This window comes from Dendrobates tinctorius, unplaced genomic scaffold, assembly GCF_039654945.1.
Source record: "Dendrobates tinctorius isolate UK_male_01 unplaced genomic scaffold, ASM3965494v1 ptg000007l, whole genome shotgun sequence".
Lineage (NCBI taxonomy): Eukaryota > Metazoa > Chordata > Amphibia > Anura > Dendrobatidae > Dendrobates > Dendrobates tinctorius.
In genome coordinates, this window is record NW_027361675.1 from 25,866,876 (window position 1) to 25,881,873 (window position 14,998).

At 45.3% G+C, this 14,998-nt stretch overlaps 1 protein-coding gene across 5 annotated transcripts in view; it reads left to right on the top strand.

The window, feature by feature from the left end:
• KDM1A (lysine demethylase 1A) overlaps positions 1 to 14,798 on the top strand; it is a 58,975-nt gene extending 44,177 nt beyond the window's left edge. For all 5 annotated transcript variants that reach the window (XM_073572880.1, XM_073572846.1, XM_073572862.1 and 2 more), the window contains exons 12-19: positions 281 to 354; positions 545 to 656; positions 738 to 870; positions 9,701 to 9,888; positions 11,687 to 11,801; positions 12,007 to 12,134; positions 12,826 to 12,972; positions 14,262 to 14,798. In XM_073572880.1, coding sequence (XP_073428981.1) covers positions 281 to 354; positions 545 to 656; positions 738 to 870; positions 9,701 to 9,888; positions 11,687 to 11,801; positions 12,007 to 12,134; positions 12,826 to 12,972; positions 14,262 to 14,441 — 1,077 coding nt within the window. In that variant the 3' untranslated portion in view covers positions 14,442 to 14,798. The remainder of the gene's footprint in view (positions 1 to 280; positions 355 to 544; positions 657 to 737; positions 871 to 9,700; positions 9,889 to 11,686; positions 11,802 to 12,006; positions 12,135 to 12,825; positions 12,973 to 14,261) is intronic.
• Positions 14,799 to 14,998: the final 200 nt, after the last annotated feature.

The window sequence follows — 14,998 nt, forward strand, 5'->3', positions numbered from 1 at the left end:
TGAAATGCTGCTGATTGGCCGCAGGGATCATGTGACATAACAATGTTACGCGATCCATGGGAGAAACACCTACCACACTGGGTGGGTGTGAATAGTGTCCCCCAATTGCCGAAACGAATGGAGAGAAGTGCTCAGCTGAACTCTGTGCCCCCTTGCTTTCATTTGGCTATATTAAGAGAGTGGAGCCTTCGATGCACAGATTTTCTAGGAAGTCCATAGACTGTTGTTGGTCCGCTATGTAATTGCTAACCCTGTGTAACAATCATTTTGCTGTCTACAGGAATATGATTTGTTGGCGGAAGCCCAGGGAAAGCTGGAAGAGAAATTGCAAGAACTAGAAGCCAATCCTCCAAGGTACTTGTTCTTTTTGTGTTCCACCACTGTGTTTTACTGTCAGAATTTGGGTTGTATACAAATTAAGTAATACTATGTCGTCCCATATGCAATGGGTAAATTAGATTTGCTATAGAAGGTTGCTGAAAAAAGTGCTGTACGATACCATATTGCATGTTCTCACCTTTTTGGTTTCCATCTTTTCTCTTAGTGATGTGTATTTATCGTCACGGGACAGACAGATACTTGACTGGCATTTTGCAAATTTAGAGTTTGCTAATGCAACCCCCCTTTCTACACTTTCTCTCAAGCATTGGGATCAGGTAATTTGTATAGCGGTTTTGTCCTACCTTGTATTAGTTCCGTACATTTCCTTCTGTAACAGTGTTACTCCTGTATGGCAGGATGATGACTTTGAATTCACCGGCAGCCATTTGACTGTTCGGAACGGTTATTCCTGTGTCCCCGTGGCTTTAGCAGAGGGTCTCGATATCAAGCTTAATACGGCCGTCCGACAAGTGCGCTACACAGCTTCTGGTAAGTCCTATGCAAATCTGGGCTCTGTACACTAGTGTTGGGCGATTCAGCATCACGCTGGATGTGGAACGTTGTACTCTTCTTACTTCCCCATCATTCTTCCTAGTGCTGCACACGACAGCGTAAACAAGGGCAATTATCAGGGAAAAAACATATTAATTGGGGTGAACCCCTTAGTGACTGACCCTATTTTGACATTAATGACAGCTGCATTTCTCAGCACTGACATGTCACTTTATGTGGTGATAAAGCAGGAAGGCTGCTATATGCATCAGTTGTTTTTCGTGACACTTTGAACTTTGTTCTAGGCCCCCTCCTCTTCTCCTTGTACACTGCCCCTATTGGTCAAACAATCAGTAGATTTGGTTTCCAGAATCATCTCTATGCTGATGACACCCAATTATACACTTCTTCTCCTGACAATACGCCAGCCTTTCTAGAAAACACCGGCGATTGTCTAAACGCTGTGTCTAACATTATGTCCTCACTATATCTGAAACTGAACCTGTCAAAGACTGAACTCCTTGTGTTTCCTCCCGCTACTAATGTACCTATACCCGACATTGCCATTTCTGTGTGTGGCTCCACTATTACTCCCCAGCAACATGCCCGCCGTCTTGGGGTCATACTTGACTCCGAGCTTTCCTTTGCCCCCCCACATTCGATCACTGGCTCGCTCTTGTCATCTGCACCTCAAAAACATTTCTAGCATTCGACCTTTTCTTACTTTTGACTCTGCCAAAACTCTTACTGTTTCTCTTATTCATTCTCGTCTCGACTATTGTAACTCTCTTCTAATAGGTCTCCCTCTTACCAAACTCTCCCCTCTCCAATCTGTCTTGAATGCTGCAGCCAGGATCATATTCCTCACCAATCGTTACACCGACGCCTCTACCTTGTGCCAGTCATTACACTGGCTACCCATCCACTCCAGAATTCAGTATAAACTTATTACCCTCACCCACAAAGCCCTCCATGGCTCAGCAGCACCCTACATCTCCTCCCTTGTTTCAGTATACCACCCTACGTACGCCCTCCATTCTGCTGATGACCTGAGGTTAGCATCCTCAATAATCAGAACCTCCCACTCCCGTCTCCAACACTTTACACATGCTGCGCCAATTCTTTGGAATGCACTTCCCAGGTCAATACGATTAGTCCCCAATCCCCGCAATTTTAAGCGTGCCCTGAAAACGCATTTATTCAGACTGGCCTACCGCCTCAACACATTAACCTAATCTATCCCTGTGTGGCACAGCCAAACGTTTTACCATAACCAGGTTCCCCGCATCATGTTCCCACATGCTTTATGCATCCATTAGCCCTCTTTGTCTCTACTGTTACACACTTAACATTATGGCTGGTCCATACAATCAGGGCAACTGTTACCATCCACCTTTCGTGTCTCCCCTTTTTTCCTCATAGACTGTAAGCTTGCGAGCAGGGCCCTCATTCCTCTTGGTATTTGTTATACTCTATGTGATTATTGTTATGCTGTAATGTCTATTGTCTGTACAAATCCCCTCTGAAATGTAAAGTGCTGCAGAATATGTCGGCGCTATAGAAATAAAATTTATTATTATTATTTGTTCGCTGTAAATTTAGATTGACGTTTTGCATTTATTTATGAAATTATTTGTACCTTGATGAAAATTCTAAAAAATCAGCAATTTTTTACACTTTGAATGTGTAGTCCCCCAAAACACAGAGTAATGCCTCACAAATAAAAAATAATAAACATTTGCCGTATGTGTACTTTGTCATGTTCCCATGTCTACGTCGCGTAATGTTTCAAATGTCCTTTTAGATGTTTGGAGGGTTAAGGGTTTAGCAGCAATGTTTGGGGTTTTTTTCCCCAATAAAATTCACAAAATATTTTTTCTTTGTCGCTTCATTGGGGCACACATGTAAAAATGGGATGTATGCTGCTGTCGCTAGGAGGCTGACACTAAGCTAGAAAAGGAAAATAGCTCCTCCTCAGCAGTATACACCCACCAACAGGCACCAAGTACTTCAGTTTAAGCTTAGTGTCTGTAGGAGGCGGACCTGGATCTAACCCCAAATTCGCATTTTCCTTTTCAGGTTTCTTGTGTTTTTATTAATCTTTTCTCTTTGTCTGTCAGGTTCTTCTTCCTTAGGGCAACAGGGTCTAATTTCTCACCCTGTTTTCCCGTACCTATGCGACCAAGAGAGCAGTATGGTGTTACCCACATCGCCAACTCACAAACCCGCAGGCTGGACCTAATCCCCTGTCACCTTTTACGGGTGTTTCAAGGTGATTCCCTGTGGCCTATTCTAGCCTTTTCCCCTCCCTACCCCTCTCCTCGGAGATGGCTGGGAGGAAGACAGTGGTCACCCTTTCTTGTAAGGGGTTGATGCCGTCTTCTGCACCATCTGGAGACGGTGCGGGAAGGAGGATTTATCATACCAGGACCCCCATCCATCTGAGGGCTCCTGAAGGCATCCTCATCGGTGAAGAGGAACCGTGGACCCACCTTGCAGGTATGTATTTTCCCTTCTCCGTAGCGGCGCACGCAATTTTTGTCCTATTCAGACCACATGGGACAGGGCGGCTTTAGTGCAGCAATTCCTAGACAGCCGTGGCCATTTCTTCCTGGTCGGTTCCAGTCTTTGGGGCCAGCCCCCTTTCTTTCCTGGCTGTGTATCTTCATCGGCTTCCCGGCCACTCACCATCGCACGTTTGAATTGCGCGCTCTTTTAGACCAATAGAAGGTCTTGCTGGGTCAAAGATTCTCCTGCTCTGACCTGGCCACCCCCACCCCCCACGCTTCGGGTATCCTTGGCACGTTTTTTGCTCCTATCATGGAGCTTCCTCTCCCTGCCAGCACGTGCCCCCGGCGTTTCAACCAATCGGTGGGACGCTTTCTATCTCTCACCGGCCGGCAGATCTTCCTTGCTGTTCACGCCCTCCGGCGTGTCAGCCAATCAGAAGGATACTTTCTCTTTGACCGGCCGCCGTTTCATCGCACTGCATTGTGCTTGCTGTGTGACACAGCACAGCCGATGCTACATCGGAACTTGTGCCTCAGTAGATTGTAATCCTATCTGACACACTGCTTTTATCTGCACTTTTCCTGCGCCCTCGGCATCAGACCTCTCTGCATCTAATCTGCGGACATCTGTCTCAGGGGTACACGGCTAACCTCACAGTCATCTGCTGACCGTTGCTGACATCAGATAGGCTCTGCCGTCTCTCTCTCCTTCATTTCTTCTGTCCCCCTATATAGCCCTTCTCAGCAGTATTACTAAGGCTCGAGTTATGCCCAACCCTGCAGAGGCTTCTCTTTGCCCCTCTAAGCCTACTGTGATTCATTACGCCTGTCCCCTCTGCCCGTCCTGCAGTTGTTCCACCATGTCTGCCCCACAGGAGCACCCTAATGCCTGGGAGAAGAGCACACCACTCCCTCTGGAGTGGGCTATTGCCATGTCAGTCGGTCTCTGACCTGACAAAAGTATCACAGTCCCTGGTCCGGGTCTTGGAGCATCTTCCACATTTGTCTACCGCCACCAGTGCTCCAAACGCCTCTCATGGTGATTCACTCACACCTGATCATGGCCTTCCCAGGGACAGATCGGGTACAAAGCAAAGGAAGCGGGCTCTTTCCAGTTCCTCCTCCAGGTCTCTCTACTCTCCTCTCCCCATGCCCCCTCCTCGGAGGCTGCTTTTGGGTCGGATGCGGGTTCCCAGTCTGAGTGTGATATGGACCAGGTCTCAAAAATGCAGAATATGGTCAATAGCCTTATCTTGGCAAGTACCCAAACTCTTAACGTAAAGGACGATGATGCACCTGCTCAGGTGCACTCTGTTTCCTTCAAACGGGTAAAACGCCCTTCCCGGACTTTTCACAATCACAAGGAATTTGAAGCGATTATGGCTAAACATTTGGAACATCCTGAAAAATGCTTCCTGGGAAAGAAGCAGCTAGACATTCTTTATCCCTTTAGCCCAGACCTCTTAGGTGGATGGGCAGAGTCCCCTAATGTAGACCAGCCGGTTTTTCGTCTGTCTTTCAAGACAGTCTTGTCTCTGCCGGACGGTGCATCTCTTAAGGACGCTACGGATAGGCAGATTGAGTTCTTGGCTAAATCAGCCTTTGAAGCAGCTGGCACCTCCCTCTGTCCCATCGTCACCCCCACCTGGGTGGCAAAGTCCATGTCTGCCTGGGCAAGAATGCTTTGCCAGGGTATCCTAGCGGCAGCACCTCCGGATGAGATGGCAGATTTGGCAGACCAGTTTGCCCATGCCAGCAAATATCTTCTGACCGCCTCCTTGGATGCGCCCAGTTGTTCCACCAGGGCAAACATCAACATCATTGCTATACGCCGCATTCTCTGTTTGAAAGCATGAAATGCAGATCCACCCTCAAAAAGTCTCTCACTAACCTTGCCTTTCGGGTCCAAACTGGATCAGATGATTTCAGATGCTACCGGCAGGAAAAGCACCTCTCTTCCCCTGTCCAGGCCTAAACGTCCTTTCAACATGAAAAGGTCGCTTCATTTTTGTTCCTATCGGCCCTTCTCTTCTTCAGGGACTTCCTCCCGGCAGGACCACTCTTCTGCCCAAGGGGAACGGAAGAAGCTGTCCTTTAAACCGGCACCTCACTGGCGGCCTTGGTTGCTCCGCCAAGCCCTCTGGATCTCTCCAGGGTGGGAAGCTGGCTTCTTCTCTTCCAGGAAGCATGGTCGACGATGCCTGGGTCAAAGAGATAGTGGCGCCCGGTTACAAAATCGACTCTAACCCCCCCCCCCCCCCCATTCCTTCTTCCCCGGAGAACATTTCTTTTTGTCTCGCCTGCTAAGACTCCCGTCTCAGGCCCCAGAGATTCTTCAGGCCGTCTCTTCCCTACTACGCACAGGAGTAATTGTACCCAGTTTTAAGGGTTCTACTCCAATCTTTTCGTAGTCCCGAAGAAAGATGGATCGCTATGTCCAATTTTGGACCCCAAGCAACTGAACCGTTAAGTTAGGATCCGTCATTACAGGATGGAGTCCCTACGTTCGGTAATCGCGTACATGGAACCAGGAGAATTTCTTTGCTCTGTAGACATTCAGGATGCTTATTTTCACATTCCTGTTTGTGTTCAGGATCAGAGATTCCTACGATTTGCGATCCAGGAGGACCACTAACAGTTTACGGCTCTTCCCTTCGACCTGGCCTCTGCCCCCAGAGTATTCATGAAGGTCATGGCAGCGGTCATGGCTATCCTTAGTTCCAAGGGGATTCTCATAATCCCTTACTTGGACGATCTTCTGGTCAAGGGGCTGTCCCGCCAAGACTGCGACCTGAGTCTTCAGATCGCGTTGGACACTCTGGTCCATCTCGGTTAGATTGTCAACAGAGAGAAGTCCTCCCTGACCCCAGCTCAGCACCTGGTGTTTCTCGGCAGGAGGTTCGACACGGCCCAAGCCAGTGTCTTCCTACCAAGGGAAAAGTTTCTAACAGGGGATCCGCATTCTGAAGCGGCCAACTCCTCTCCCCCTACAGCCCTGCATCAGCGTTCTGGGGAAGATGATTGCTGCCATGGAGGCTGTGCCTTTTGCCCAGTTCCATACCCCGTTGTTGTGAACACTTTTGACCTGACTTATGAGTTTGGGCTCCTTCTGGTGGTTGCTGCGGGTAATGGAGCTGGTCGGGTTGACACAAGTCAATCACCTGAAGAGGATGCCTGGAGGTCAGGTGTTACAGAGTGGGAAGATTTAAGTCAGCAAGTTTCCCTCCGTTGTTGCTGGTGATTTGGTTTTGATTCTGTTATGATTAGGTCACTTAGGAGGATAGCAGGGAATAAGCTAGGCAACCAGAACACCAGAAAGGTTGGTAACTAAGCGGATTGCAGACCCCTAAAACTAACAACACAACCAGAATTAGCCGTGGGACGTACCTACGATGCCCTAGACGCCTCGGCACAGCCAAAGAGTTAACTAAGCCTAAAGCAAGAAAGGGCAAAGCTAAACTGCCCCGGAGTAGAGCCCCAAAGGAATAGATAGCCCCCAAACATATATTGCTAGTGAGACAAGATGAGGCACAAACACAGGCGGAAAATAGAGTAAGCAAATGATGGGGCCCAAACTGTCTAGATAGGACAGGAAAGATACTGTCTGCAATCAAGCAAAAAACCCTAAAAAAAATCCAACACGTCTGATATGCAAAAATGCTGAGGCCACACAACCTCTCCCCCACTAGATCAGAATGCTGGAGTGAACTGGAAGCAAAATAAAAGATACTGATATAACAGGGGACTAGCAATACTGAACACACTGGCATAAGCTGTATCATATGGAACGGGGTCCAGCACTGGTCCCAGCAGGGAACAATGCTGAATCCACACAGCAAAGCAGAGAAAGGCAAAAACTGGATCAAATGCAAAAACATTCCAGCAAACAAATAACTTATCTGAACGATGCAGGACCAAGCAGGGGGCAAGCAGACTTCAAAATGCACAGACAGAAAACCAAATCACCAGCAACAACTGAGGGAAGCTTGCTGACTTAAATCTTCCCAGTCTGCAACACCTGACCGCCAATCATCCTCTTCAGGTGATTGACTTCTGTCAACCTGACCAGCTCCATTACCCGCAGCAACCACCAGAGGGAGCCCAAACTCAGAAGTCGGGTCAAAACTGTTCACAACACCCCATCCTCTTCAGCTTGCCCTCTTGTCTGCCTGGGACAAGAGGACCATCTCTCTGGACCGGCCGTGGTCTTGCCCCTCAAGGCAATCCCTAACCTGGTGGACACTATCCACCTCAGTCCTGCGTGGGAAGTTCTTCCTCCCTCTCTGTGGCAGGTCATCACTACTGATGCCAGTCTCCTCATTTGGGGAGCAGTCTTCTTCATCACACAGCGCAGGGTCTCTGGAACTTCCAAGAAGCCGCTCTCCCCATCAATCTTCTGGAAATCAGGGGAATTTTTCGTGCCCTACGCCATTGGCAGTCCCTCCTCTCAGGCCAGCCGATTCGCATCAATCGGACAACGCCACTGCCATGGCTTACATAAACCATCAAGGAGGGACTCTTAGCAAAGTGGTGATGGCAGAGGTAACAAGGATTCTGCGATGGGAGGAGCGCCATGTTCCCGCCTGATCAGCCGTTCACATTTGGGGGGTGGAAAATTGGGCTGCTGATTTTCTGAGTCGCCAGGGTCTCACATCGGGCGAATGGTTTCTCAATCCCGCCATTTTCAACCAAATATGCCGGAGATGGGGCACACCAGACGTCGACCTGATGGCATCTCGGATGAACCACAAGGTTCCTCAGTTCGTAGCCAGGTCCTGGGATCTGCTAGCCATCGGTTGCGATGCCCATTGGTTGCATGGTCCCAATTCCAGCTGCCTTATCTTTTTCCGCTTCTCCCCTTGATTCCGAGTAGTGAAAATGATAAAGGCGGAAGGAATTCCCTTAATCCTGGTAGATTCAGACTGGCCAAGAAAGGCCTGGTGCGCGGAGCTAGTGAACATGCTCCCTGGAGGCTTCCAGATCTTCTCTCACAAAACCCCCTCTTCCACCAAAGTTCACAGTCTGAGTTTAACAGCATGGCCGTTGGGGCCGCAGTCCTGAGGGAGACCGTTTTTTCCCATTAGGTCATTCAGACCATGATTAGGGCAAAAGAAACAGCATCTCGCGAGCGTGACGTCATTGCAAGTACTTTGCGCAAAGCAGTACTGGGACCGGAAGATGCCGGGAGCGTGGTGAGAGGCGGGAAGGAGATCGGGGGCTGTCGGAAGGTGAGAATAACAATATTTTTTGTATTATTTTTTACATCCTATCTTTTACTACTGATGCTGCATAGGCAGCCTCAATAGTAAAAAGTTGGTCACACTTGTCAAACACTGTTTGACGAGTGTGACCAACCTGTCAATCAGTTTTCCAAGCGATGCTACAGATCACTTGGAAAACGCTAGCATTCTGCAAGCTAATTACGCTTGCAAAACGCTAGTGTTTAGCTGGAAATACGCGGGGTTTCTCGCGCATTTCCCATGGCATAGAATTGCGGAATTCCCGCAGGAATTTCAGACAGGTGCACATAGCCTTAGAGTCTACCTCTCGAGGACTGCTTCCTATAACCTCTCTGATGCCCTATTTGTCATCTCTGAAGGTCGTCGTAAGGCGCTTCCAGCTTCCAAATCAACCATTGCCCGTTGGATTCGTTCACCAATATTGGAGGCATACCACCTTCAGGACAAACAACCTCCTCCGGGGGTAAAGGCTCACTCCACAAGGGCAGTGGGAGCTTTCTGGGCAGTTCGTCACCAGGCTTCGGCTTTACAGCTTTGTAATGCCACGACCTGGTCATCTTTGCACACTTTTGCGAGGTTTTACAGGGTTCATACCCATGTCTTCTCTGATGCAGGCCTGAGGAGGAAGGTGCTGCAGGCGGCGGTAATGCACCAGCCGACCTAAGTCTGTTTCTTTGCATTCTTTCTGTTTCCCACCCTTGGGACTGCTTTGGGATGTCCCATGGTTATCTGTGTCCCCCAGTGAAGCGATAAAGCTGACCGCTATCTAATGTGTATGGCCAAATTTATGTCAGACAACAGCAACCGCGCACAAAACGTGCGAGGCTGTGCCCCTGAAACAGCCATATACTCCTCAAAAAATGCCAGCAAGAGTATTTTTGTCCCACTGTAAAATATGTAGCGCGACCTCTGATTATTGCTGTAAACTGCAACATTTAATTATATTTTAACGCCATTTCCAATTTTGTTGACACTTCTGCTTTTAGTAGAATATTCATATGTTTTGGGGGTTTTTGTGCAGTATATTTTAGTCTAATTTTTCCTTCTATCAATAATATATATATATTTTATAAATAGGATGTGAAGTCATAGCAGTGAACACCCGCTCCACCAGTCAGACATTCATTTACAAGTGTGACGCTGTGCTTTGTACCTTGCCACTGGGTGTATTAAAACAACAGCCACCGGCTGTACAGTTTGTGCCTCCACTTCCGGAATGGAAAACCTCAGCTGTGCAAAGAATGGGCTTTGGAAACCTAAATAAGGTGATGTTCATTATGTATTTACAGTACAGGGCATGGTTTAAAGATTCGCGCAATAGGACAGGATTTTCGCACGTAACTCCTTTTGTTCTTCTGGCCAGTATTTTCCTGTATGTTTACATTCAGACATGACAGCAAGCTATGGCTGTATGTAGGCAAGACCTAGGTAATAACCTATGTGGCTGGCATGTAGATCATTCCATGAAGCCTGGCCTATGGCTCGACTTTATTGAAAACATCATTTTGGCTATACTACATTATACTATACACTACAAGCAATAAAATGACTGCATGTTTGAGAGCCCCAAGTCAGGTAAAAAAAGTAAAAATCAAAAAATGTAGTGTTTTTTTAATTAAATTTTTTTTTTTTTTAATCGCTTAAGTTACTGCCCCCTTTCCTGGTGACAAACTAAAATTATATTTGGCATTGTTGTAGCAATAACGCAATAGACAAGCCCTCAAATGGCTGCTTTTCTAGAAAACTAGTAATAAGTCTCCAAAAAAAAAACAAAAAATGACCCAAATCACTTAAATATTATCCCCTTCCCCACCTTGGGATTTTTCATTTTCGCGTTTCCGTTTTTTGCTCCCAATGTTGTAAGTCGTACTTTTGATTGACTCCAGAAATTTTACCATATCGCGTACTGGAAAACAGGGAAAAAAATTCCAAGTGCGGTGAGATTGCTAAAAAGTGCAATTCTACAATTATTTTTTTTTTTTTTTTTAATTTAGCATGGTCAGTAAATTTTAAAACTGACCTGGCAATATGATTTTCTAGGTCCGTACGAGTTCACAGATACCCAACATGTGTAAGTTGTTTTTTATTTAAGAGGAGAAAAAAATTTCAAAAGTTTGTAAGAAAAAAAAATTGCTTATGTCACCATTTTCCAAGACCCGTAGCCTCTCCATTTTTCATGATCTAGGGCTGGGTGGGGGCTTATTTTTTGCGTCCCTAGAATTATGTATTTAGTAATACCATTTTGGGATAGATACAAATTTTGATAGCCTGTTATTACATTATATTACAATATTGCGGCTGCAAAAAAACCCGACAATTTTGGTGTTTAGATTTTTTTTTTTTTTCTCCTTATGCCGTTTGCCGAACGGATTAATTTACTTTATATTTTGATAGAGCGGACATTTCTGAACCTAGCAATACACAAATATTTTTATTTTTAATTATTGTAGAATGGGTCAAAAAGGGGGGATGATTTGAACTTTGCTTTTTTTTTTTTTTTAACTTTTTACTGGCTTCAAGTGAGACTTGAAGCTGTGATGATCCAATCGCCTGCCATAGCAGGGCTTCAGAGCTGCTTTGTGTAGCAGAAGATACCGATCTCCTATAGACATCAGCGTTCATAGGACCTTCACAATGACAGGCACAGGGGTCTTCTGCAGACCCTTGGCTATCATGGCAACCCATCAGCGCCCTGTGATCACGTGACTGATGGGCAGGTCTTTTGAAGCACTTCCTCCCAGTGCATGTTAAATGCCGCTGTCAGTGATTGACAGCTTCATTTATCTGGTTAACAGCCGTAGGTGGATCTCTGTGCCATTCAAAACTACAACTCTCTCCTTTTTGGAAAAATAAGACCTCATTTGGGTATGTCAATAGAAAAGTAGGAGTTATCGCTCTTGGAAGAAGAGTAGAAAAAAAAATCCTGCAAAAATGGAAAATTGGTCATGATGGGGTTAAGCAATCAGTGATATATTTATTCCGGGGTACTTAAAGCAGCAAAATTCCCACCTTTGCATGGAGAAATTAAATTTGATGTGTTTTTGGTTTTTTTTTTCGTTTTAGGTGGTCTTATGTTTTGACAGAGTATTTTGGGACCCGACGGTTAATTTATTTGGTCACGTTGGCAGCACCACTGCTAGCAGAGGGGAGCTGTTTCTGTTCTGGAATCTTTATAAAGGTAATTTATTTTCCCTGACTCTTTTTCAAAAGTATATTTATTTACAGGGGTTGTCCAGAGTTAGAAAACCCAATCTGCAGTCCCTGAGACTTTTATCTGCAGCCTGGGCAACCCCATTAACCCTGTTGTAATATTTTAAATGCAATTAATGGACACTAATAAGTTAATTTAATATTATTTTTCTTTTTAATATACTCCATAACAGCACCGATACTGCTGGCCCTAGTGGCAGGAGAAGCTGCAGGAATCATGGAAAACATCAGTGATGATGTTATAGTTGGGCGATGTTTAGCCATTCTGAAAGGGATATTTGGAAGCGGTGCCGTACCACAGGTAAGGGGTCATTCCACCACCACCATTGACGCCTGGCTTGAGTCACATAAAATGGAATAGGAACCAGCCTACAAGTGTGTTATACACAGATTTTGTGGCGGAAATAGACATCGATTCTACTGTCCGCTTGTTATGAAATGTGTGGTTAAAATCTGCGGCATATCTGTTACAGATTGGGCATTGCTGTGGTTGGAAAAATTCTCCGGATGCCTAAAATCTGCTTGTACTACAAAATTTATGGTGTGGATGATTCAATTTAAATTCCGCAACAAATAAGTATTGTTTTTGTCACGCCTTGCAGCTAGGTATTGGCCTTTTACCCTTGCATAATCTACTGCTAGATTCTCTGTATCTGTGTACACAGATTCAGAGATCTGTTGTACTATTTTAGTTTCACTGTTGACCTCTAGTATTGTGATATATAATGACATATCTAGATCCAGTCCAGTAATCTGTGGCTAGTAGACAATAGCCCTGAGAACCACCATCTACCCCAGTCATGGATTCGCTTGCCTGGCGCAACATCACGTGTACATCATGCTCTAACGATGACGGTGCATCAGGCCGACCATTCGAAAGAAGGGTCGCTGATGCCAACAAGTTAGAGGGCACAGAGCTAGCAAATCAATTGGCACGAAAACTACTATTTAGATACAATATAGATGAATTATTTTTCTTTCTATACATTCAGCCAAAAGAGACTGTGGTAAGCCGGTGGCGTGCTGACCCATGGGCTCGGGGATCCTACTCTTATGTAGCAGCTGGCTCCTCTGGAAATGACTATGATTTGATGGCTCAACCTATTACTCCAGGCCCTGCCATTCCCGGAGCACCACAAGTAAGTTTTCTCTATCAAAAAGATTCCCCGGCTGTTTTATTTTATTTAAGAATTCTTACTAATGCAGGTCCAGATGTGTCCTTCTTCAGCGTTTCTCTTGGCGAGCCATCTGATGAGATGACCAGCTTTGCTTGATGTTGCGATACTAGATGCTTGCGTATGTTCCATGTGGCTAGCCAGTGGTGGTGATGTGCACTGCAGCTGGTCAGGAGCTTTCATCGCATGTTTGTTGCAATCAAATTATCAGTTATCAAAATGATCTTGTGTTGTGTCATGTGTTAAAAGATCTCACCAGTGAAATTACCATCTTGAAACTACCTCTGATATTCAGTATAAAAGGAACAGCATGAAGCTATTAGGGCTCGATATCAAAGGCTTTATTGTGTAGCCAGAACTTTTAGCCCAGGGGTCCCCAACTTGTGGCTCTTGGCGGCTTGGTATCCTGGTGCTTTAGCTTCGGGTTTAGCAGAAAATAGAACTTCTTTTAATGACGTGCATGGAAAGACAATTCAGTGTTCACAAAGACTGTGTTCATTCCCGCAGTATCGGCTCTCATCACTCCTGGTCAGTTCTAGTCTGTCTGCTTCCCATTACTTGCTCTTCACTCCCCAGTTAGTATGTGTAAACTACGCAATGTACAAATGTTTAGAACTCCCCTATAGCTCCCTACCTCCATGAGAATATGGTAGGGAGTAAAGATGGGCATTTTCCATAACCATTGTAAAAAGCTAGAAATATAACTTTATTAAAGGTCTATTCCGTTTGGACAGTTCCTTAACAGCCAATGACTGATGTATGTCATTGCTCGCATCCATATGTGTAGAAAGCACTCAAAAGTTGAGCACTCCCCATACATAGTGGACGCCAGCTGGGTTTTCACAGTTGGCACCCATAGTCAGCTGCTGAAACCAAAGATGGTTCTGATTTGGGAAAAAAACATGCAGTGCCAGACTCTACACTGAACTATCAAGTTTGCTGTTTTCAAGTACTATAAACTGCTTTCTTAGGAACCATTTCCTGATTTCTATTGGTTTTATGGCTGCTACAATTTATGTATGTAACCAAGTAGCAGCGCTTGTGTGGCTCTCAAAGGTAAGGAAGGTTGGAGACCATTGATGTAACCGGTCTCTTTTCTTTCTCGCTTCCGAATTATAGAAATTTTACAGTATTCTTTTAATCACCTAAATTAATACACAATTTGTTGTGTAATTTTCTACCTTACAGGGGGGCTAGTAGTCTCCCCCCACCCTATTCTTGGACTAATGATTTCTTTCTCCTTATCCCTCCAGCCCATTCCTCGTTTGTTCTTTGCCGGGGAGCACACGATCCGGAACTACCCTGCGACTGTTCATGGAGCCCTTTTGAGTGGTTTGCGAGAAGCTGGACGTATTGCCGATCAGTTCCTCGGTGTCATGTATAATATACCTCGTCAGGCCACCCCTGGGGTACCAGCACCACCTATGCCATAGAAAGCACATTAGACGGATAAACTTTGAAATGGTTTTACAGTACTGAACTCTATACTTCTGACTGCTGAGCATTCGCATAAGAGTGACTATCGTATTCCATGGATTGGTTTCTTCCATTTTGTTTTTCTCTATCAAGACATTAAGTCCGGTGTCGAGCTGTTGTTGGGTAGATCGTAATTGCTATTCTCTAGTACTACTAGATACATTTTTGCGTCATGAGTTTTGCCACCTAATAATAATATAAACATTGCAATGGCATTAATTAATTTTATTTTTTTGTTCATGTTTTTTTAAATGTATGCTATTAAAGGTATGTTTCGTTATGTATTTTTTTATTAAATAAATATGTGAAAATCAGCACAGATCTTTTGTCATCTGAATTAAGTAGCCTAAATAAACTCTGAAGTGATCCATGTGACATTCACCCTACATAGCTACCTTAATAGTCAGTACCTGGAGAAAATCCAAGAAGCTACATGGTACCAATTGGGTCAATAATGGTGGTAATCATTCAATGTTTTTTGGCTCCTTCTTGGTGCTGTCAGTCCATCAGTGAT